The sequence below is a fragment of the Herpailurus yagouaroundi genome, unplaced genomic scaffold (genome assembly GCF_014898765.1).
Source record: "Herpailurus yagouaroundi ecotype Mexico unplaced genomic scaffold, PumYag 141, whole genome shotgun sequence".
Lineage (NCBI taxonomy): Eukaryota > Metazoa > Chordata > Mammalia > Carnivora > Felidae > Herpailurus > Herpailurus yagouaroundi.
The window spans coordinates 32,925,039-32,950,109 of NW_024412396.1; the positions used below are offsets into that span (position 1 = coordinate 32,925,039).

The 25,071-nt window shown below is 40.7% G+C and overlaps 1 protein-coding gene across 10 annotated transcripts in view; it reads left to right on the top strand.

Annotated features, from left to right (window-relative positions):
* Positions 1–14,746: 14,746 nt before the first annotated feature.
* Positions 14,747–25,071, top strand: part of TMEM260 (transmembrane protein 260) — a 91,443-nt gene continuing 81,118 nt past the window's right edge. For 4 of the 10 annotated variants that reach the window (XM_040477238.1, XM_040477231.1, XM_040477232.1 and 1 more), the window contains exons 1-3: positions 14,747–15,037; positions 20,871–20,902; positions 21,626–21,777. In XM_040477238.1, the coding sequence (XP_040333172.1) occupies positions 14,878–15,037; positions 20,871–20,902; positions 21,626–21,777 (344 nt within the window). In that variant the 5' untranslated portion in view covers positions 14,747–14,877. The remainder of the gene's footprint in view (positions 15,038–20,870; positions 20,903–21,625; positions 21,778–25,071) is intronic. The other 6 variants (XR_005790901.1, XM_040477236.1, XM_040477234.1 and 3 more) reach the window with 3 other exon arrangements.

The following is a 25,071-nucleotide window of genomic DNA, read 5'->3' on the forward strand; positions in this document are numbered from 1 at the left end:
TCCGAATATTTTTTTAGGAAAGAGGTGTTAGAATTACATGTATGAGCAGATAAAATACGACACTAGCTTGAGTTTTGTTTTTGCTGCTCTCGATACTTTTTCTTTCTCCATTCCAAAAAGGAAGTCAGATCTTTGAGCTCATGTGGCTCTGCATTGGGGAACTAAAAGGAAAGGTTACCAGGAAGAAGACAACTCCAGACCCAGGTTTATCTGTGACAGTTGGGCTCATGGATGTTATCCTATCCCAGAGAGAGAGAGGAAAAGCAGGAAATCTGAGGATTTAAGACACAGAAGTAACCAAACTAGAGAGGTGAGACAGATTTCCAGAGATAAGAGATCAGATTCTCAACGGTTTTCAAGCAGGTAGAGACCAAGTTTCATTTGCTAGCAACACTTGAGACTAAGCAATGATGGACAATGCTGGAGTGGGGTAAAGGGAACAAGGATGGGGCTGTATAGACACAGAAATATCTCTTTCATATCTGGGGGGATATTTCTGCAGGCCCAAACCTGGCATTGGCATTGATGACATCTGCCTTCAAGGGAGAATGTGGATTTGGACAATGGGCACATCAGTAGAGGCCACCATACAGATTAAGCCCAGAATGTTGTGGCCCTGTAAGCCCCAAGACTCTCATAGGACCGGGAGAGAGAGGAAAGAAGCCCCACTAATGACTTGGGTAAATTTCCTAACAACCGAATGGGATAGAGACTCAAAACAGATTAAGTTTGAACTACTGAAATAAAATCAATGTACACTTATGGTGTGAATTAAAATTCCTCTCTGCTCCACTCTCCATGATGTAGCCTCCCTGGACCTACCTTAGCCTCATCCTTTACAGCCTACCCTGTGCTCTGCATTCTAGGCCCACAGATTTGTTTGCTTGAGTACACCATGACTTCCTCAACTCCAGGTGTTCACACACAAACCCCAACCCACCCGGTACCCACCCAGGCAGCCCTTTCCCAGCAAACTCCAAACTCTTTCTCCACGTCAGGCCTCAGCGTCTTTAAAGCCACCTGTGTGATCCCATAACACCCTGCACGTCCCCATCATAGCCCTCATCACATGGTATTTTGATTGCCAGATTATTTATTGTCCTTCATAATAAGGTCTGTAAACTCTGGGAGGACAGAAATAATGCCTGCCATACTTTTAATTGCTTACCAGTGCACAAGGCTTGGCACACAATAGATAGATACCCAATTGATGTTTCTGAGGTGAATAATACTAAGAACAAACATTTGTTGGAGGCTTTACTTTGTTCCAGGCTGGCTGCTAAGGACTTAACCTAGATTGTTTCATTAAATTCTCATCATATTCCCATTTGATAAATGGGGAAAATAAGGTAAGATAAATTAAGCAACTTGCCCAGTTCATAGGTGATTGTGGTGGGATTGAACTCAGGCAGTCTAACACCAAAGCCCATGGAGTTAACCATTGCCCTCTAGTCCTGAGAGGAGCATACATCCTGGTAGGCCAGGTACCACATATTCCTGGACTCCAGCAAGACTACCATTCTGCTGAGAGGCCCATCTCATCATTCATGACCATTTCCTACAGTCCAAACATACTGTCTACTCACTCCATGCCCCAACCCCTACTGCTTTTGCTACCTTCCTTCATTTCTACAAACATGTATGCTTATGTACTACCCTCATATCTAGGATGTTGCCTTCTAAGGTGAAAGCCTACTAAACCCATCTTTCATATACATGGGGAGGAAGTCCTCATTTGTCCCTCAGATATGATATCTTAATCTAAATAACACTTGATGGGTGGCACCTCACCTAATGCCACTCATTTACAGTCAGCTTATTGCCAACGTCCTGAACCCAACTATCATGATTCAACCAAATGATGCACTCAACATGGTGTATTCCCACAAGAAAACAAAGCCCTTTTTTGCGTTTGTGGAAAAATAAAACACTAGGAATGGCATTAACTGCCTTGTCTGCCATATTCCTTCTCTTGCCTGAAAGAAGTCTCATGCGTTCAGCTATTCTTCATCATGGCTTATGTTTGACTTCACTTGGACTTGCTGTTACTATCCTTCCGAGGTGAGGATTCAACTCTCAGCATCCTCACTTTTCCCATCTCAGAGAGACAAGCGGGAGAGATAGATCTAGGGCATTGTCTAACAGGATGCAAAGCCAGGCCCAGAATCTGTGTGGGGCTCAGATTCCAGAAGTGCCCCCCTCTTCCTACTCTATGCAAGCTCCCATCCTTATTGGAGCTCCCATCCTTCAGAGAAGAGCCAGTTTCCCACTGGGCTCTACTAACCAAGAGGTAAGGGGCTTCTCCCTCCCTCATTCTATTTTCTCCCTAAGGTCCAAACAGACGAAAGATGATCCATCTTGTCTTACTTAAGTAGAGAAATTTAACGAGACACTCTTCTGATGGGTCATGAAGCACTACCCTGTCACTGACTCTCAGAACATTTTGAGCCAAGGTTTGCCTTCTCCTAAACCCCACCTATTCTAAACACCCTATTTTCTAACAAGAAAGAAAAGTATCAGTCTCAGAAAATCATTAAGATGCAGTCTGACACCTATTTGACATTTTTTCTCCCTAACTTCCAATATCAGATCACCACAAGCAAACTGACACTTTTAGAGGCAAAAACCCCTGAGTTGTGTGTTTAGTGTGGCTAATGACTCATCATAGAATTTCAGGTCAGGGAGAAGTAAAGAGTTGGGTCATGGCCTGAGTGGCCTATAGGGTACGGGTTGTCGATCCTCAACAAAGAGCACCATCCAGGGACTCTATTAACTACAGTCAGAGAGACCACTGCATAGTTCATGGTAGGTAGACTTTCCGTATTCATTTTTTTAATTTTTAAAGTTTTTGTTCAAATTCCAGTTAGTTAACATACAGTGTAATATTAGTTTCGGGTGTACAATTTAGTGATCCAACACTACGTACAATACCCGGTGCTCATCACAAGTGCACCACCTGCCAATACCCATCACCTATTTAATCCATCCCCCTACCCACCTCCCCTCTGGTAACCCTCTGTTCTCTACAGTTAAGAGTTTGTTTTTTTGATTTGTCTCCACCCCGCCCTCTTTGTTTATTTGTTGTGGTTCTTAAATCCCACATATGAGTGAAATCATATGGTATTTGTCTTTCTCAGACTGACTTATTTTGCTTCACATAATACTCTCTAGCTTCATCCACATCATTGCAAGTTGCAAGATTTCATTCTTTTTGATGGCTGAATAAATACCATTGTATATATGTAGCAGGATTCTAGCACAGAGAGCCGTGACACCGAGGCTTTTCTTTTCAGGAAGCAACTTTATTCCTGCTGGCACCGCTCAGTTGGTTTCGTACCCAAAGACCTGAGCCCCGAACGCCACAAAGCGTAGTTTTTTTTTTTATTATATTTTGTACTTCTTTGTCTCCCAGATATGGTAACACACAAACATGTAGTCTGATTAAGTAGTCTCATGTTACAAGGTCGTGAGGGATGTTGCCAAGCACGCAAATAGCAAAGTTGCCTTGGGGTCTTGTTTTGGTTTTTCTTTCCTTAAGGAGGGGACCCTACCACATATATACCACATCTTCTTTATCCATTCATTAGTCAACGGACGTTTGGGCTCTTTTCACGATTTGACTATTGTAGACAATGCTGCTATAAATATGGAGATGCATGTATATTTGGGTAAATACCTTGTGGTGCTATTGCTGGATTGTAGGGTTCTATTTTGAAATTTTTGAGGAACCTCCATACCGCTTTCCAGAGTGGCTGCACCAGTTTGCATTCCCACCAGCAGTGCAAGAGAGTTCTCCTTTCTCTACGCCCTCACCAGCACCTGTTGTTTCTCCTGCTGTTAATTTTAGCCATTCTGACAGGTGTGAGGTGATATGTCATTACAGTTTTAACTGTATGTGGAATCACTACTCGTATGCGTATATATGAAAATATTTAATTCAATTTATCAACTGTTATAAACTCATCAACATGTTGCATTTCTATACTTCAGTAATTTTTCTATAGACGTTGGAAGCCTCAATGCAGAAAACCTAAGAGAAAAGAAAAGAAACTAGACTGAGAATCAGGTACTAGATCATTATTCCTGTGATTTGGAGCTTATAAACCCTGTCATAAGGAAGGTCCTTTCTTCTACTAACTAAATGCCTTTGATGACTTTGGATACCCTGGTTTGGGCAACCTAATATGCTGTACGTAAAAAGGGGGAAGAACTTGAGTTTGCACAGGCACCTTTGGGAGAGAGGAGGATGCGGAGAAGAGCGCGAGTAGGAAGCTGAGATGATGGTTGTTGGTGGAACGCTTCTTTCCATTCTACTAGAACTCAGCTCGTTTGGCACAAGTGGATTTCCATGAAAACTGTAAAAAGGGCTGCGTTTGGGCTGATGCAGCATGACCAAAGAGCTAGAGGCAGAGGGAACATGGCGGCAAGGTGTCCCACCCCCAAATATTGGGAAGGGATTTAGAGTTCCACAGACCATGGAATGAGGTGTTTATCCAAGTTAGACTACGTCTCCAGGGAGGAAGGAGCTTCCCAGATCACAGCTAGGCTGCAAATGGATGCTTTGTTTCTTTCATACATTCTCATTTCTAACAAATTAACTTTGAAATGGAAGCAGAGGGGCGCCTGGGTGGCGCAGTCGGTTAAGCGTCGGACTTCAGCCAGGTCACGATCTCGCGGTCCGGGAGTTCGAGCCCCGCGTCGGGCTCTGGGCTGATGGCTCAGAGCCTGGAGCCTGTTTCCGATTCTGTGTCTCCCTCTCTCTCTGCCCCTCCCCCGTTCATGCTCTGTCTCTCTCTGTCCCAAAAATAAATAAACTTTGAAAAAAAAAAAAACTTAAAAAAAAAAAAGAAATGGAAGTAGAAAAGTATGACTTTTATTTACCCTATTTTAAAATCGTATCCTCGGCTCTTTCTTCTAAATGTTAGATAATAGTAATGAAAGCAAATATTTATTGTAACTCACAATGAGCCAGTCTTTGTTCTTTCCATTATTTTACTTACTGTTCAGACCAAACTTACAAAGATTGTGCTATTGTCATTCTCATTTTTTAAATGAGCAATCTGAGGGCCAGAGAAGCTAAGAAACTTGTTCAAGATCACAAGGATAATTAGTAGGGCCAGGAGTTAACACAAGCTGCTCCCTGAACTACTATGAAAATATTTAATGTCACATATATGCTATAATTACTTTTAAAATTACTGTATAGTTACATGTCTCTTAAATTTCTTTTGTCATTTGATTTATATCTTAAGTCTGCTTTAGGAAAGATCTTCCTTAGAGTGGGTGGTTTAGATATAATCTCTTTTGAAAATAATTGGTAAAGTTATATATCCCCTCTACAACCTTTCTACTGCCAATCACCAAATATGTTATGAGTGCTTATCTAGGTACTATGATAGGCACTAAGATAAATCCACCGCTATAGTATTCAATATCCATATTCAATCTAATAGGTACATTTTATTTATTTATTTATTTATTTATTTATTTATTTATTTATTTATGGTTTATTTATTTTCTTTATTTTTAAATTTTTTAAAATTTTCATTTATTTTTGAGAGAGAGAGAGAGAGAGAGAGAGAGAGAGTGAGTGAGCGGGGGGCGGAGGGAGACACAGAATCTGAAGCAGGCTCCAGGCTCTGAGCTGTCACCACAAAGCCCAAAGTGGGGCTTGAACTCACGAACTGTGAGATCATGACCTGAGCCGAAGTTGAACACAGCCAACTGAGCCACCCAGGTGCCCCTAAAATTTATTTATTTATTTTGAGAGAGAGAGAGAGCATGTGTGTGAGCAGGGAAGGGGCAGTGAGTGAGAAAGAGAGAATCCCAAGCAGCTCTTAAACTCAAGAATGTGTGATCATGACCTGAGCCGAAAGCAAGTCAGACCCTTAATAGATCGAGCCACCCAGGCACCCCAATAGGTACATTTTAATATCATCTTTACATTTTTTACATCTGAGTGTAAAAAAACTTCATTATTTGACCCTGAATTAGAACAAAAACATTTTGAAAATGGCCCAAACCATTAAAAACTCTAGTTGAATTATTCCGGTGTAAAATCACCAGATTTTGAAACAGAAATACATGTTATAAGACTTTTCTGCATTGGGACGAGACATTTCCTTTCTTAAATGCATATTGTGTTAATGGTTTGAATTTTCCAGCTATATTATTTCAAACGTGTTTTCTTTCCTCAGGCAGAAAAAAAATATGTAACATTTGCCCCACACATTTTCTTTATTGTTGTATCAAGGGCCTTATTGGAGGGAATGTGAAAGATGGCTGTAATTCCTTTCCTGTTCCCTTTGCTATGTGGAGTGTAACTCCACTTCCCCTGAATCTGGGCTGGACTTCCTAATTTGTCTGACCCATGGAATACAGCAAAAGTGACATTCTGGCCTTCTAAGGGCACAATATTACACAAAACAGAACAAAATAAAAACCCTTGCAGCTTCCATCCTGGCCTCTCTTAATTCTTTAGGAAACTTGAGCAGGTAATAAGGTCAAGTGCCCTGAGACTGCAGGGCTGGAGAAGCTACATGTGACCCCTTAGATCAAAAGTTTCAGCTGAGCTCAGCATTCCGGCCATCCCCACCCAGGCATCAGACACGTAAGGAAGGTGTCTTGGGCCTTGCAGACCATCTATCGGCTGAACACCCCCAAGTGACCTGACTCCGTGCCACACAAAACAGGAGAAACTTACAGCTGAGCCCTATCCACATTTCTGACTTACAAAACTGATTTATAATAAATGGTTGCTGTGATATGCCACTAAGTTTTAGGGTAGTTTTTTTTTTTTTTTTTTGGGGGGGGCGGACAGAGAGAGACAGAGCATGAACGGGGGAGGGGCAGAGAGAGAGGGAGACACAGAATCGGAAACAGGCTCCAGGCTCTGAGCCATCAGCCCAGAGCCCGACGCGGGGCTCGAACTCACGAACCGCGAGATCGTGACCTGGCTGAAGTCGGACGCTTAACCGACTGCGCCACCCAGGCGCCCCTAGGGTAGTTTTTAAACACAAAAGCAGGTAACTGGAACACAGATTTTCAAAACACTTTATGAACAATTAATTTCTCGAATCTGGGTGAAATTATATTTACAAATCAAAGTAGAATGGCTAAATGCGAGACTTGTAAAAATGTAACTAAAACAGGAAACAACCGATTTAGGGCAAACATTTATATGGCTCCTATGTTTCAGGTTCTTCATATGCATATAATCTGCAATTCCGAACGGCTGTGGTTTCGGCTTTTTTATCATTCTCATTTTTACAAATACTTTCTTTTTCTTTATCAAAGTAATACAATGTACATGGCAAAATGTATAATAGAACAGTGCAACGTATGGGGCGCGCCTGGGTGGCTCAGTGGGTTAAGCCCCGACTTCAGCTGAGGTTATGATCGCGTGATTCATGAGTTCAAGCCCCACGTCAGGCTCTGACAGCTCAGAGCTTGGAGCCTGCTTTAGATTCTGTGTCTCCCTCTCTCTGCCCCTGCCCAGCTTGTGCTCTGTCTTTCTCTCTCTCAAAAATAAACATTAGAAAAGGAAAAGAAAAGAAAAAGAACAGTGCAACTTGTAACGAAAGCAAAATATATAATACACAGGACAACTTCTAATGAAAGAAATATCTCACATCCTGCTTCTTCCCCTCCCACAAGACTCCGTTTTCAGAGGCAATCACTTTTAACCTTTTCTGGTTTTAGTCCTTCTCATGACTACTTCCCTAAATAATAGGCCTGCAAAGCTACCTGTTGATTTATCAATTTAAGGCATTGTCTCTTGATGAATGAGCATAGACAGACAGAATGAGGGTTTGGTTCATTGCTACAATCCTCACCTCCTTATCTAACTGCTGCCTTTTTTCCTTTAAATAACATTCTTTTTTTAGTGACATTCTTAGAGTTTTGTTTAAAGAAGTTGGTTCGTTGGAAGTTTGAAGAACACTGATAGACATCACGCTATAAAACCAAGTATTTATTTTTGCCCAAGGTCTGGAGCATAATTCACAAAATTTATGTTCAAAAGTAAATTGGTTTCAAGAGAGAGTTTACTATGCCATTACATTAGACTACCAGAAGGGATTTTGAAAGAAAATTTACTTTCATGCTGAAATCTATTTTCCTTGAGTATAAAACACCTCCGTGGAATCCCTTATATTACACACAACTAAACAGATGCAGGAAAAGTCACGAGTTACCACATGCCGACTCAGAGTAATATTCTGGTTAGCATTCATTACAAAACTGTCTGCTAGGTAACTGCTCCACAATCTCTCTTCCTTCCTGTTTTTTCATTGTGAGATGTATCACCTATCGGAGAGTGTGTAAAACATTTGTAAACAATATAAAGAATAATTATAAAGAAAATGCCTAGGGCGCCTGGGTAGCTCAGTCATTTAAGCGTTTGACTCTTGATCTCAGCTCAGGTCACCATCTGACAGTTCATGAGTTCGAGCCCTCCATTGGGCTTCCTGCTCACAGCACAGATGCTGCTTGGGATTCTCTTTTTCCCTCTCTCTGCCCCTCCCCTGCTCGTGCTCCCTCTCTCTCAAAATAAATAAATAAACTTTAAAAAAATTAAGTAAAGAAAATACCCAGGAAGCCACTACTCAAGCCTAGAACAGAAGCACTGACAGACAGTAAAGCCCATATGTACCCCCCAGTCACGGCCCCCACCAACCCCCCCAGAGGTAACTACCATTATCCCAACATTGGTGACAATGATTTTTTATTTCCTTTATAGTTGAAAGCTTTACAGGTAGATCGCCAAACAATTTTGTTTAGTTTCACTATCTTTCAACTTTAAATAGCTAGAAACATTGTATCTGTACCATTTTATAACTATCTCTTTCGGTACTTTTTATGAGAGGCACCCATACTTTTCATGGTGGTTAACTGTAGTTTGTTCATTCTCTTTAATGTATAGCATCTTATGGTATAAATATACCAGGATTTATTTCTCTATGCCATTGTTGAGGGGTGTTTGGGGTTGTTCCTATTTTGGGGCTTTTATGAACAGTAATGCTAAGAACGTTTTTCGTATCTGTCTCTGGCTTCTCTAGGTACAAGTGTGGCATGGGATTGCTAGGATTTACAAGCTCTGCATATCTTTGTCTTTACTAGAAAAACGTGTGTTCTCCAAGGTGGTTGTACCAATTCGCATTCCTGTTAGCATGTCCATTGTTCTACACAGTTGCTGGCATTAGATGCAGTCAGATTTTTGTTTTTGCTACCCTGGTAGGAGTGTAGTATCCCACTGTGGTTTTATTTTGCATTTCTCTGTTTACTAATGAAGTTGAACACATTTTGGGACATTCACTGGCAATTCTAGGTCAAATTATATGAATTTTGTATAGATTTTTGACACATGTAGCTCAGTTGCCCTCTAAAATGTTGTACCAAATTACTTTATCACTAATGCTCTATAGATACTAAATATCTTCAACAACTGGAAAGGTTGAAAATGGCTTTCTTGTTTTTATTTCAAATATGTGTGGCTACTAGTACATTTCAGTGTTTAAAATTATTTTTCTAAGGCCCTTTACAGAGACATTTGTGCCTGCCTATACTGTCCTATTGTATATGATGTATTGGGTGGTTTTCCAGGTATCTGATTTCTAATCTAAGGTTCTGAATCTAAAATTTCATGGGTATTAAAAGAGTAAGACACATTTGACTTTATTTTAAGTGGGGCTTATTTGGGATAATGGCTTTTCTTTTTTTAAGATTTTATTTTTAAGTAATCTCTACAGCCAACATGGGGCTTGAACTCACAACCCTGACTGAGTTCAAGAGTCACATACTCCACTGACTGAGCCAGCCAGGTGCCCCAGAGATCATGACTTCTGAATGACAATTTTTGAAGGAGGATTTCAGTGCATTAATGTCTATGAGGCTGCTATAAATATTCAGAAAGAATACAACAAAGGGGAGTGACTCCTGCTTCCAGCAAGATGGGAGTAGACACGCCTTTCCCTATTTCTCCTGCTAAGTACAACTAAACATTATGTGTAAGACAAAGATAAGAAGACTGAAATGGCACACCTGCGTGGCTCAGCCGGTTAGGCATTCGACTCGATTTGGGTTCAGGTCATGATCCCACAGTTCCTGAGATGGAACCCCATATCAGGCTGTGCGCTGACAGCATGGAGCCTGCTTGCGATTCTCTCTCTCCCTCTCTCTCTCTCTGCCCCTCCCCTGCTCATGCTCACTCTCTCTCTCAAAATAAATAAACTTTAAAAAAAAAAAAAAAAGACTGAAAGGTAGAAAGAAGAAGGCAGACCAGATAGGAGCCTCAAAAGTTGAATCCACGGTAGCGGATTGCCTGGGTTTTCTTTTTGCCTTGTGGACCCTGATTGGATGCTAGAAAAGCAGGCAACCAGAGACAGCAATGGGCACAGAACAAACAAGGCCCCAACAAAATCCTGCTCTCTCTGGTCCAAAGACAGGGAAGGGGTCAGGACAGATACATTTAGAAAGTGACATCTCTGCTGTAGCCAAAAGCCAAAGAAAAAACTGTGGCCCCGGCCCCTGACCATTCTAGCGAAGGCTGAGTGGGGACCTAAACTTCTACCCTCTCCAGGTGCCCCAAAACACCCACCAGGGTGATGATGTTGGAGAAGGTCGAGGAAGGAGCCAGAGCCTTCATCCTGGTATCAATAAGATGTTCCTACTCCCCGTCCAGCTAGGGAAGTTTTCAATGGAGACGTAATGGGGAGCTGGAAAGCCCACATCTGCTCAACTGTATGGACGAGCCACTCCCTTAGGTGTCAATAGAGGCTAGATGTTGGCCCTAAGTGCCAGGAAGACTTTGCTTTCCCCGGGGACACGAATGATCTTATTTCCCTTTTGTTTTGCTTTCAAGACTCCCAGAGGCAAATGTGGTATACCATAGGCCCACACATCCATGCATTTACTTTCCTTCAGTCTGATGTTCTAACTCACATGTTCCCTGTCCTTGAATTTGCATCACGCATACTGTGATGTTCTTTGGATGAGTCAGTTTGGCCTGGCTGCATTCTTCAGTGTCTCAATCAAACACTAATCTAGGTGTTCTTGTGAAGGTATTTTGTGGCTATGATTAAAGTCTGTGATCAGTTGACTTTAAGACAGGGAGATTATCCTAAATAATCTGGGTAGACATGATTCAATCAGTTGAAAGTCCTTAAGAGCAGAGCTGAGGATTCCCTGATGAAGAAATTCCACCTGTGAACAGCAGCACCCACCACCTCCCTCCCCCCTCAACTCCCATCCCCATGCCCAAGGCTTCCAGCCTGCCCTTTCTGGGAAAGGGATTTCCTTTCCAGCCTGCCCTTTCTGCTCGGGGGATTTCATACTTGCCTAGCCAGCCTCCATAATCATGAGCGATCATTTCTTGCAATGTATCTCTAACACTCATATATCGCCTACTACTTTTGTTTCTCTCGCCGAGTCTTAAGTGGTACACATGTTTTTTTCATTTACACTATTTATTACAGTAGCTGTCTCTAACTCTTTGTGGAGTGAACCAGAGCATACATCATAGGTATGGGTTCCTTATATATTTTACTAGTCTCCCCCAAGGATCAAGCTCAATTGTCATGTGTTCTCTTAATTTCCCTCCTAACTCTAATATTTTTTGTCTTCATCCCTTCTCTTCTTTCGTCCTTGGTTCCATCTCCTTCTGCCTCCTGTACATCTTTTCTTCATCACTCTCTCTCTCCAAATACTCCCTTGGATTACACAAAACTCCTTTGACGTTTCAATCCCTATGAATTCGGATATTACTTCTCTCTTTCCCTTCACTGTCAAACTTCTTACAAATGTATTCTATTTTCTCTTCTTCCATTTCCTCATTTCTTACCCCCTTCGGCCTGATTTTCATACCTTCTACTCCACGGAAACTGACCTCTCGAACTTTCAAAGTTCAAATACTTCCAATTCACCAAATCCAACTATAGCAGGACCTGCTAGTTGCTTTCCAATATCCATTCTCCCTTTTCTTCCTTGGCAGTAGAATCCTGAAAAGCCATCTAGGCGAAAAGGTACATTACTCAACTGCCTTTGGCCCTAGGAGTGGCCTGTTACTCAGCTGTGGCCAATGAGATGTAGGATAATTGTGGAATGGCATTTCCATAACATTCTTTAAAAGGATGGGGTATTGCCGTCTCTTGCCATGTTTTCTCTTTCTTCCTGAAATACAGATGAAATGTCTGGAGCATTAGCATCCATCATGGGTCAAGAGATGACTTTGAGGACATATGTTGAGTAGGATGTGGCAGAGAGATATAAGGACCTCAATTTTTCCCTTAACGACCCGAGAGAATTGCCAAATGAATGTTGGACTGACTTCCTTCAGACCTCTATATAAGAAAATAGATGTTTGCATGTTTAAGACACTGTATCAGAGTCTCTGTTATCAGCAGCTAAATGCAATCCCTAATGGATACACCAGTGGCCCATCATTGTTCATTTCTCCATCCATTACACAAATATTTGTTAAGTACTATTTTGTGCCAGGCACCATTTTAGGCAAATAAGAAAAGCAAAGTCTGCCAGGTTTGAAGTGTTTAGATATATAGAGAAACCACAGTGCAGCTTTTTTTTTTTTTTTTTTTTAATAAGCAGTAGATTAAAGGAAAGGAGGGTGGTATGTAGTTTTGGGATTTATTAGCCTATAGTTTAGGCTAATAATTTGAAGTCACTACTTAACATTTCAATATAATTATTTTGGGAAAGAAGGCAGAAAGAGAGAAAAGAAGTCTACAGCTAAGCCCTGGCACACTCTAGTATTTGGAGGTCTGACAGAAGCCGGGGGGCGGGGAGGCCAGTGGTAAAAGGAGAGCCAAAGCAGTGTGCTATCAGGGAAGCCTAGAGGAGAAAGTGCTGGAAGGGGCGGGGGAGGCAAGAGTCAGCAGCACTCTTCCTGAAAGCAGGGTCAGGTACAGACGGAGAACTAGCTGTACCTCATCCTCATAAGAGATTAACTGTGAAGCTAACGAAACGTAAGTTTCACGGCGTGTCACTGGCACAGGCTCCTTCCGATGCCTGTACCTAACTTTGTATCTGCAGTTTTGTATTCCTTTGTTTAGACGATTCTCCAAATTGTATGTCCTCAAGCCCCATAAAACCTAGATGTGGTCCTCTTCAGCATCCTTCACCTCTCTGTGATTACCTGACCACATATCCTTCACGGACATCATTTCTTCCGTAGCTTCTCGGGACAGGTTACCCTCTGCCACTGTTCTCTCCTCCTCTCCTGCTAATTATTAGGCTAAAAAATTGAAGACGTGGGCTAATGCTTGACCTTAACCTTGTCCTCACTACACTGTGCCTCTGTGAACTGATTCATCCTTCTCATCCCTGCTTGAGAACTCCTTCCAGCACGGATCTCTCCTTCCCAAACATGGGCAAAGAATTAGGCCCTTTTGAAAGTAATGTGCCGTGATAAAAATGTATCTCTTTATAAAGCTCACGAGCAAAAGATGAAATGGACATGCCTGGTTCAGTCAGTATTAATCGTTGGCATGCTCTTTCAGAAGAGAAGCAGAAAGCAACCTGTGTCAGATAGACGGAGGTCAGACTTTTGTAACCAAATCTGCAAAGGCTCATCCATCACTTCTTGCCTTTTTCTGCTGATAGATCTGGCCCCCACACAAGGGACAGGGTTGCACGAGGGAGTGAATACCAGCAGCCCAGCCGGGGATCCCTGGGAGCTATTTTAGGAGCTGCCTACCACAGGGCCCCTGCCCCCCAGCAACCCCCAACGTGGCTGAGAAAGCATTATGTAAGTACGTGAGAAAGACTAAGATATTGCTGGTACAATTGCCAATTTATGTGGGTGTATGTTACTCTACAGTCCAGATGCTGGGTTCCTGGCAGGTTACCTGTGACACGTTTTAGATCGTCGCTAATCTTTGGCGTACTTTGAGATGCATTCCACAGAGGATGCCCTCCCCTCCTCCCACTCCAGAATAATTGCTATAATAATGTAAAATGTAAGCTTAAAAATCTCACTAAGAGCCGTGCTATGTGGGTTGTTCAATAGCCCCGTTCTTTTTTTTTTTTTTTTTTTTTTTTTTTTTTTGCAGTGCAGCTAATCGTGAAGCACCGTGTCTCCATTTCATTTGCCATGCTGTGGTCAAACTCCACCAAAATGCCCCTCTTCGTTAAAGTAGGAGGCAACTTTAGCGGGATAGGAGTTCTTGGGATTAACTCAGAAACTCAAGTTTCTCAACTCATCGTTGAGTTTTCCTCATGCTGTATAAGAAAAAAAAAAAAAGACCAACTAGCTTATTTTAATCTCTCTGAAACTAACTCAGCGATTCAACAATTCGCACACGGGCTCGCAATTAATCGCCGCCAACACGCGACCGACGTCCGTATCGGCCCGCGTGGCGCCTACCGTACCACCCCTCCCCTGGTTCCCGCCCAGTTGAAGGCTGAGGCTGGCGATCACGGCCCCGGCGTGTAGTTCCACCGCCACACCAGCGGGGGCAGAGGCGGTCCCGACGCCGCCCGGTTTGCGACCCTGCTCCGTCTCCGTCAGACCCGACCAAGTCAGCGTGAGCGGGGGGAGGCCGTGGACACGGCAGCCCCACGCCCCAGCTTGCTTTCTCGAGAGGAGGCTCGTGCTTGTGGTGGGCGTCGGTAAAGCACCAAATAACCCCGCGGATTCCCACCGCCTGGCGCGCTACCGCAAAACCCCCGAGCCGCTCGCGCCAGGCCGGCCGCGTTCTCTCCCCACCCCCAGCTGCCGGGTGGAGGAAGGTGCGCTCCGGCAGGCCCGGGGCCCGACCCGGAAGCCGCCGCGCGGGCTGCGCTCGCCTCTCGCCGGGGAAACTCCGGGCCACCCGAGTCCTTGGGCCCGCCGCGGCCTCCTTCCCCGGGCCCCACGGGCCCATGGGTCTCCATGACGACGGCAGGGGCCCGGCCGGGGGGCGGGCAGCCCGGGTGGGGCCGCGGCGCTCCGGGGGCCTCCGCGGCGGCCTGGCCGTGTTCGCCGCCGTGGCCTCCGTGTTCACCCTCACGCTGCCCCCTTCGGTGCCGGGGGGAGACTCGGGTAAAGTATCTCAGGGCCGCCCTCCTGCCCCTCTCCCTCGTCGGTCGGCTCGCGCCCTCCATCGCCCCCCTCCCCGTCCCCCCCTGGCCCAGTGCAGCGTTTTGCGTTCCAGAACCGGCTTGTGATTCCATTCCTGTAACCGGGTTCTGTAGTTCTCAGGCTTTGGAGAAGGGGCTTGTTGGTTTCGCCCGGTGGGACTTAGCGACTTCTCCGCTTGCCCGGGGTCCATTTTTCGGGACCCGAGTTTTCGTTGTCCACTCCTTTTCAGCACCCCCCAAATACTACTTACTGAGTCCTTACCGTGTTCCAGACAAAAGGAATAACAGTGGTGGGGACCAAGTATCGTGGAGAATATTCCATTGCGGGTCGAGACCGTACACCAACTACTGCATAAACAGTGATAAGTTGAGTAGTGATGAGTGGAGGGAGTCGGAGGGAGACGGGATGGAGAGTGGGGCTCCACCAGAAAGGCTAGACAGGAAAGGCCTCTGAGCAGCATATTGTAGTTGAAACCTGGGTGTTGAAAAGGAACCGGCCATGCAGGAAATTTGAGGGCGAACACTTGAAAAAGTGGAAGCTAGGTGTGGCTTAAAACAAGCTGATTTATTAAAAAGAAAAGCAGGGACCATTTAAATGACACGAGCAATTATTGTGTTTGTTATAGGATTGTCTTATATTTGGGATGAGGAACAAGACCCAGGTTCCGTTTTTGATTTTGTCTTGTTGCCAAATTAAATGACCATCCAGTAATGCCTGATTTTGTCAGAATGGTGTTGTAACTTCAGGTAGTGAATCTATAGGTCGAAAACATGGAGTGTACTAGTTATCTTTTGCTGCCTGACAAGATAGCCCCAGATTTAGTGGCTTAAAACAAATGTTTATGATCTCACTTTTTCTGTGGATCAGGAATCCGGGGGCAGTTTAGCTGGGTGCTCTTACTCAGGACGGGGTTGTTGTCATGGTGTGGACGGGAGCTGTCGTCTTCTCGAGGGTCATCTTGGGGAGAGGAACCGCTTGTAACCTCAATCCAGTTCTTTGCCAAGTGGGTCTCTCGGGAAGCCGACCCTTGTGACCAGAGAGATGGCACCTTCGTCGGACACGTCGGTCATTTTGTAAACCTAGTCTTGGAAGTGATTGATGCAGGACTGCCCTATTTTATTCCTGGAAGTTAGTCGATAAATCCAACCCACACTCAAGGGGGAAGAGGATTATATAGTGAGAACCCCAGGAGTTGGGGATCACTGGGGGCCGTCTTCAGGGCTGTCTGCCACATTGAAGAGCTTTTTTTTTTTTTTTTTACAAATCATTACCTTTAATCTTTCTTTCAAGTCCTGTTGAACAAATAGGAGCAGTATCCAAGGTTTACATTAAATAATAGAAATAACTATAGTTGTGAGAGGTGGTTTTTTTTAAGGGGTGAGAGTTTTTTTTATTTTTAAAATTTAAATCCCAGTTAATTAACATAATAATGATGGCAGGAATAGAATTTAGTGATTCATCACTTATATATGACACCCAGTGCTCATCCCAACAAGTGCCCTCCTTAATGCCCATCAGCCATTTAGTCATCCCCCCCACCAGCAACCCTCAGTTTGTTCTCTGTATTTGTCTCCTATGGTTTGTATCCCTCTCTCTCTTTTTTTTTTTTATCTTATTTTTGCTTCCCTTCCCCTTTGTTCACATATTTTGTTTCTTAAATTCCACATATGAGTGAAATCATATGGCATTTGTCTTTCTCTGACTTATTTCACTTAGCATAATACACTCTAGTTCCATCCACGTTGTTGCAAAGGGCAAGGTTTCATTCTTTTTCATCGCTGAGTAGTATTCCATTGTGTGTGCGCGTGTGTGTATCACATCTTCCTTATCCATTCATCAGTAGATGGACATTGGGCCCTTTCCATGAGTTGGCTAGTGTCGATAATGCTGCTATAAACTTTGGGGTGCCTGTGCCCCTTTGAATTAGCATTTTTGTATCCTTTGGATAAATACCTGGTAGTGCCATTGCTGGGTTGTAGGGTAGTTCTATTTTTAGTTTTTTGAGGAAACTCCATACTGTTTTCCTGAGTGGCTCTACCAGTTTGCATTCCCACCAGCTGTGCAAGTGAGAGTTTTGACAATGGAGAGCATTACTCAAAGATTGAGTAGTTCTGTACCTTAAAAAAAAAAAAAAGAAAAAAAACATTGCAGGTTACCACGGTTCTTTGAGCCTGCAGTATTGGGGGGATGAATAAAAACAACTAACACTGAGCTCTTACTGTATGCCAGGCACTGTTCCAAGTGCTTTACATGGATTGTCATTTTAATTCAGTTACTATCCCTATGAGGTAGGCACTACCAATATCTTTCTTTGATAGCTGACAAAACTGAGGCCAACCTGTGTCCAGAATCACACAGCTAGAAAGTAGGGGCAGTCGAGGAAAGAACTCCAGTAGATTGACTTAGAACATGCTCTCTTAACTTCTGCTCTAAGTTCGTAGTTAAACCCGTCATTACGTATATACTGATATTTAAAATCTGTGATTGGTATCTTTATTAATATTGTCTTTTACTTTTTCCCCAGTAGAATAAAGTTATTTATTCAGATTGAGTTACCAGACTTTTTAGGTGTTCTGATTTAATTTGATGCTAAATAGTGGTTGCTTCTAATATTTTGGGGTTCATTGTTGGAAATGATAAATAAACTTTTCCAGGTATTGCCAGTGAATTTGTATAATCATGTCTTTGACAATTTTGTTTATATGATGGAAGTACTGTCCTCCTTGAATGTTTCTGTTTATGAAATATATTTTTTATCAATAAATGGAACACATCTCAAAACCAATATAAAGTATGTATTTTTCTTCCTGATAAGTCTTAACTCATACTCCATAAATCTATCACATTGTGTGGCCTTGCCAAAATTATTTTTTGTACTACTTGATACACATAGTTGATTTATGGGCAGGAAATACTCATCCTTTGGAGGAGAGTGTGGGAATCTAGCCATCACTTCTCTTGTTATTCTTGGGAAAAATAAATCAGCTTATTTATGTGTTTATATATTTTAAGGATGCTGTCTTTAATAGACTTGATAGATGAAAATATAACTGTAATTAATACAAAAAGTATAATACAGAGGGAGCTAGTTTTTGTAAAGGTTAAGCATCTGCTAACAGTTCTGAGCTTGCCACCATTTGTGTCTCAGACAGAAAAGCTGTAATTCTCAAACTTGAATGCACCTCAGCATTGCCTAGGAAACCTGGGCCCCAATGCCAGAGGGTCTTAATGTAGGTAGGTTTGGTCAAGGAATCTTCATTTTAAAAAAGCATTCTGGTGCAGGTTGTAGTAGGACTTAAATATGAGGAAGCCCTAGGGTGAAGGTTTGGGAGAAAGCAAGTATTCAGGAGGTTCTTCCTTCACCCGCCCCCTCCCCCCCAAGTCACATGCTCTTTTCTCTTAATCATATTCAACTTTAAGAGTAACGTTTCCCTTTAGCTCTTTCCAAGGATACATTTATAGGCTTTAATAATTTAATAATAGCTATGGTTTCTATTTAGATACTAGCTTAACATTTGATAAGAGTTGGTGATGGAAGTTTGTCACATTCCTGATTTTTATGCCAACAGAACTCCAGTAAAGAATAACAGCATTATAGGACTCCTGGGTGACTCAGTTGGTTAAGTGTCCAACTCTTGACTTTGGCTTGGGTCGTGATCTCCCAGTTCATGAATTGAAGCTCCGCATCTGCCTCTGTGCTATCCGTGCAGAACCTGCTTGGGATTCTCTCTTCCTCTCTCTCTCTCTGCCCCTCCCTCACGTGCATGTGCTCTCAAAATAAATGAACTTCAAGAAAAAAAAAAAATAACAGCATTATAACTTTTTAATGGTAAAAAGAAGTTAGAGAAAGTAGGCTATTTTTCTTCATGTTAAATGAAATTCTAAAGGTATTTTACATGGAGAATAGTGACTTTGAAAATTTGAATGTAACTGTGTTTCATCGTAACTATAGAAATATCAAAAACTGATGAAAACAGTTTGGGACTGAAGACATGCTAATCCATTCTGGAGTAAAATTATCCAACATTCTTGATGGTGGTTATAAAGGGAATGGTTACTTTAAATTTTTTTAGGCCGTAAACAATTTCTTTAAAAAGTCTTTAAGATACAAAAAATGCCTTTGGTTTCCAAGGTGCTCTTAAATATCTCCAGAATTAAAAGATGTCCCTACGTCATTGACTTAGGTGAGCAGTGTCTAGTATCTATCTCTTTGGGTGCCCTTTATGGGGCTTCCATGATGCAACCATTCACTGGCCCTTGGATGCTACTAAGGGCATCTTAGTAGCAAGGATGACAATATGATTCGTCTTATTGTCAACCTCTGTGTGCAGGGCTTGAATTAGTTTCTTTGTGTGACCAGAGGAGGGAGAGGTGGTGGTGTCTTGACAGACTCCTGAAGTGGCTAGGATAATATTTTCAACTTCATAGGAACGACAGAAATGAAAACAACTAACCGGAATATCAGGCAATCTAAGTGCTGCGTAGAGAGGTTAGAGCAGGTTCTATGGAGGAGGAAGAGGTGATTAATCTTGATGGGGGAGGCTGGGGAAGGATATGTATAAGGAAAGGTGTCACTGAGAAGGTGGCAATTGAATTAGTCCTTGAAGGATTTAGGAGAGAATACTGGGTGAGGAAATGAGTGATAAGAGGTGCAAAAGAGAACCATTCCAGAGGAACGGTGAGTAGTAAGATTTGACTGAGGCGAGCATAGGTTTCGTAGGATGTAAGCCTTGTAAAGGGCCCTCGAAGCCACAGAGGGCTAGCCTGTTGTGCTGAGGAATCTGAACTTCATTTAGTAAACAGAGCAGCAACTGAGAAATTTTGGATTAGGGATATAGTCCAACATTCTTTGGGGGGTGGTATGGTGATAAGTGATTTCAGTATGAAGATGAATTGAAGTAGGAAACTGGTCAAAGCTTTTGCTGTAGTCCAGGCCAGAGGGTGAAGATCTACATCGTAGCTGGGACAGTAGAAATTAAGAGTATTCAAATTAACATCCATCGAAGGGTAGAAAATGGCCATTAATAGATTTCTTAATAGATAATAGTAACTCATAAATCATCAACATTGATTTCTTACATTGTACTGTATGTATTACAATCCCTGTGCTCTGGATACTTAAAATATTAACAAACAGCCATTGAATTACTGCATCGTAATTTTAGAAATAATCACTGATGGCAAAGAATTACAAAGGGCTATGTAAGTAATATAATGATTTAGTGGTTTGAAGAAATGTATTATGGTAGTCGGACCTTCCCAAAATAACCTGGAGCAAGAAGCATTTAGCAGTCATTTAAAGATCTCCAACGTAATTAATGTAGAGAAGGTATTCAAACGCCAGTTTAGGGCAGAATGGTACATGTAATGGAGTGTCCAAGCCTCAGATGTCTGCACATGTTATGTATCACAAAGTTGCATCTTTGTAGACATTTTAATACTAAAATCTTGAGGGACAATACAGCATATTACACTATCATTTCACAAGAGTTTTTATATATTTGTAAGTGTGTACAACTTTTAGGAAGGACAATAGGCACTTTTTAGAAACAAGAATTCACCTATATTTCCACTGACCAGTGGAAGCTATCAAAGCTATCAAAGATCATTTGTTCAGTAAGACCTAAGGGAGAAAATATCCTTAGACTATTTCATGCTGTTAAATCTCTACAGATTTACAGTTTTATCCAGTCAAATTAATGCAAAACCCCAGTGCAAGCATTTGGATTTTGAAAACTTTGGAGGAGTGTCATTTTCTAATAGTAATTATTGGTTTTACATTATTTTTTCACAGGGGAACTGATCACAGCCGCACATGAGCTTGGAGTAAGTATTAGTTTTATTGTTTAATCAATGCTCTCATTAACAGTTTTAGGAATTAAGAAAGTTTAATTAAGCATGGAGTAAAGTAGATTAATTTATTTTCAAACCCCAGTTTTTAGTAACTTATAAGTACAGTACGTGACAATTTACTTTAAGTTTTAAATCCAATTAAACTAAATTATAAAGCAAAGCCTTTACTATATATACAGTAGCTGGCTTATTATCACCCCAAATTTTGTATAAGCTATGGAGAATAAAATAAATCGGGTTAACAGTTTTAATAAGTTTATTATTTAATAAACTTTATTATGGTGCATGATCCCTTTAGGCAAGACCTTAGGACTGTCAGCGTGGTGGTAATCCGATAGCAGTGTGGTCTTTCAACTTTCTAACCAATACGGTATTTCAGAACCTGCTTTTTTCTCAATAGCCTTTTAAATGACCCTAATGCACTGTGAACCCAGAGAACAGGCTGCTTAAGAACTGACAATGAAATATGTCACCCTTTCTGTAGGTGACACACCATGTGGTAGACACTGCCAAATCCACGAAAGAAAATATTTATTTGTATTGGCACAAAAGGATTACAATAGAAAACCACCATTCAAACATTGAGTCATTGCCTCTTAATCTCGCTACTTGCCCGAGAAAAAGGCTCCTGTCCAATTAAAGCCAGTGTGACTCTTCAGTGGGTGAAAACCTCCTAACCTGCTGATTTTTCCATAGGTTGCCCATCCTCCTGGCTATCCTTTGTTCACTCTGGTGGCTAAACTGGCAATTATACTATTTCCTTTCGGTTCAGTTGCCTACCGAGTCAATCTTCTGTGTGGCTTATTTGGAGCAGTAGCTGCAGCTTTACTTTTTTTCACCGTTTTCAGGTAAAGTAGTTGATCAGTTAAAGTTAATCTTGGCTAATTGGAGATGTAGCTGTCTTATGGTCTAAGTGCTTACGTTAAAAAAAAAAAAAAAAGCTTTTGTTGCTTGAATGGTTTTTCTAATCACTCATGTGATTTCACTTTCTTAATTTCCGGTAATTTCATATGCATTTGACCCCTCAGATGATTACACAGTTGGTCGTGCTTCGTACAATGGAGTAAAGGTGTCACTAGTTCATTATCGCAGTTCTCTGGTTAGGCAGAACTAATAAGGTTTGTCATTTTATGAAGATGCAGATGGGCCAGTTTAATTCAACAATATGAAGTTCATCTTTTGGTAAATGGTAAATATCATTTAATTACTCACAGTGTTGCTGATGGGCAGCTGCCTGTCAGGGCCAGAGCTACTACCTAATTATGTTGTATTCTAAATACGCACATGTTGTCTACGTTTTGAAATGAGGCTGTTAACTAAGGAAATAAATTTGGGATAAGGATTTAGTAAGGTTTCACTTTGTTCCATTATAGCGGTAGGGAAGGGAGGCAAATTAGACCCCACTTACTTCATGGATGGAAGGCTTTCTTAGTTTGGAAGGCTACCTTGCTTTTAAAAAATGGGTCATTAGTTTAGGTGTTGGTAAACTTATTTGTCTTTGCTGTTCCTGTCTCCTTCATTCTTAACTCAGTCTAACCTATGCCTAAGGAGATTATAGTAAAAAATACAATGATACTTCCTGCAAAGGGAGAGCCAAATTAAAACACTTCTTTCAAAAACTACTGTAGTTTTTAGTATAACAATAAATTTTTGTCTGTAAATATAGTGTAATTTGAATAGACAATTTCAAATGCCATTTTTGGAGACTAATGTTTTTATTTGCATTAGTCATAATATTGCCCTTTGGCTAAATTCTTCCTAAGTTTCCTTTTTCATTATTTACAGAAAGGTAAAAGTTAACATAATTATGACTCTAAAGCTTACTTTTAAATTTATTTGTGGAAAGATTTCAGATTCAAATCTTGTGACTATTGATCATTTACTAAATTTTTATCTATATTATTTAATTCATTTTTATTTCAGTCTTACAGCTTTTCAGTGATAGCCAAATCTTTAAGTATGAAATGTTGAAAATAACATCTCTGCTTGAATTGATTAGTATTATGAATACTTTCTTTTTCTAAATGATTAGAATAATCTTCTTTAGAATTCTTTCTCCTGAGTCTTTTATAATTAAGAATCTGTCATTATTTCTATTCAGACAAAAAAACTGATCTTTTTAATTTTTAAATATCTAGGTTGAAATACAGAACTTACTTGTACTGTATTGAGTGTACAAATTAATAATTTTCATAAGACGTTTAAGACAAAAGCACATAAAGAAAATTAATAGTTGTATTTATTTTGTTAGTTCATCTGTATTTTATTTATTTTATTTTATTTTTCATTCTTTACCTGTATTTTACAAGGTATTTCTATAACATGTGTATTTAAATGCTATGTGGCTATAAAAAGCTCTTATGCAAATAAAGTGATTTGGTTTCTAAAACTTTTTCATGCTGTTCACTATATTAATTGGTGATACCATTCCCCATGAAAACCACTGTAAAAATCGTACATAGAAGTCTTTATCTTTACTGAATCCAAATAGCTTTGGACAATAATTTTCCTTTGAGTTGTCCACATTTTAAAATACCTTTTATTATTATGCTTGATTATAATGGGTTTTAGATTAGCACACTTAACCTGTGACCCTTTTCTTTTAATACAGTCTTAATGATAAATTTGTATATTTGCTGACAGATGCTTTAAATCAAAAACTCTTAATATGACTAAACTGGATATTTGAGTGGTTTTAGTAATGTTTTAGTAATACTGTACTTGGGAAAGTTGCTTTCTTTCAGAAAAGGGATCTAACGATATTATCTCTTACATACATTTTAATATGAAAATACTTCATTATTTTGAATACAAATAATTGACAAGGTACACGTCCTTTGGGAACAACCTAGTTCAAGTGGCAAATCTGTTTTGTCAAACAATAGACACCCTTCAGGAAAGAGCAAGCCATCTCTATGGTAATAGGACTAACAGTAGCCTATTGATTGAGTGGAAGAAGACATTATACAATGTCAGCTGGCTTGTTACAATTTCATTTGTTGTATGACCTGAACTTAACCTTTAAAACCTTTCTTCTGTGAATATAAACCCAACAGCAGGACACAGTTTTTGTACAGCCATTACAGTGACAGCTTTTTTCCCAGTATCAGCGTATAGTAAATGTATTCCTTTACAGGTTGACTCCTTTTATCAGAATTTGTTGAGGGGACATTTTACTACTTTATTCATTTACAGGCCAAATCATCATTCCGTTTCGTTGTTGAATATTGAAGGGTTTTGATCTAGGAAACAGTTTTATTCTTTCTTTCCCCCATCACTTAAGAGAACATTACTGTACATGTAGGATTAGTGCTGACTGGTGTGCAGTAAATTAATTCTTTTAACAGGTTTAGATTTTTTTCAGGTAATTGTTCACATAGCATTCACTATATTTAGCTCTTGGGGTGGACATAAAGACCTTCTGTACCTTTTAAACAAAGATTGCATTTTAAAAGCAAATTTCTGTTTAAATGTGTTGATGTAAAAAGCTGCGTTTTTTTCAGTAAACATGACTTAGGTTTTGAAAGAACAATTTATTCGTTGTTTCCAATTACGATGTAATTTTCGCTTTCCTTGCGTCTTTCTCTTGCTTTTAAAAGCCATAAGATGTCATTAACACTGCATTTTTTGTCAATCTTTCCTAATGGTTGGCAAGAACTCATGTCTGTGTGCTTTGCCTTAATGTAGAAAGCATATGAGGAAAACAGCACGTGGAAAGCTGTATGTGTCATTGTAGTTTATTGAATTAAAAATAGTAAGATTGTGGCAGTTGTTTATGTATTTATGTATTGTCCCCTTCAGGGGTATATTTAAGCATTCATTATGTTAAGAGAGTTTAATGCATTTCATTTATATGAAATAGTATTCATTTTATTAATATGTACATCTGTGTTTTTAAGACTTCGGAACGCAGTCAGTGATTCGTAGAAACTGGGATTTTCTCTTTTAAGGCCATTAAAGCAAATGATTTTTAAGTTTAATGGCACAATATTTAAAGTGTCATATTCGAAATTCACAAATCCTATTAATACAAAATTTAAGAAGTTATAGGTCTTGTAAATCATGAATATGAACATGCCTTAGCATTGCTTACTACTTGAATTCCAAACTTATTTCCTAAGAAGTGTCACACTCGGTCCTAT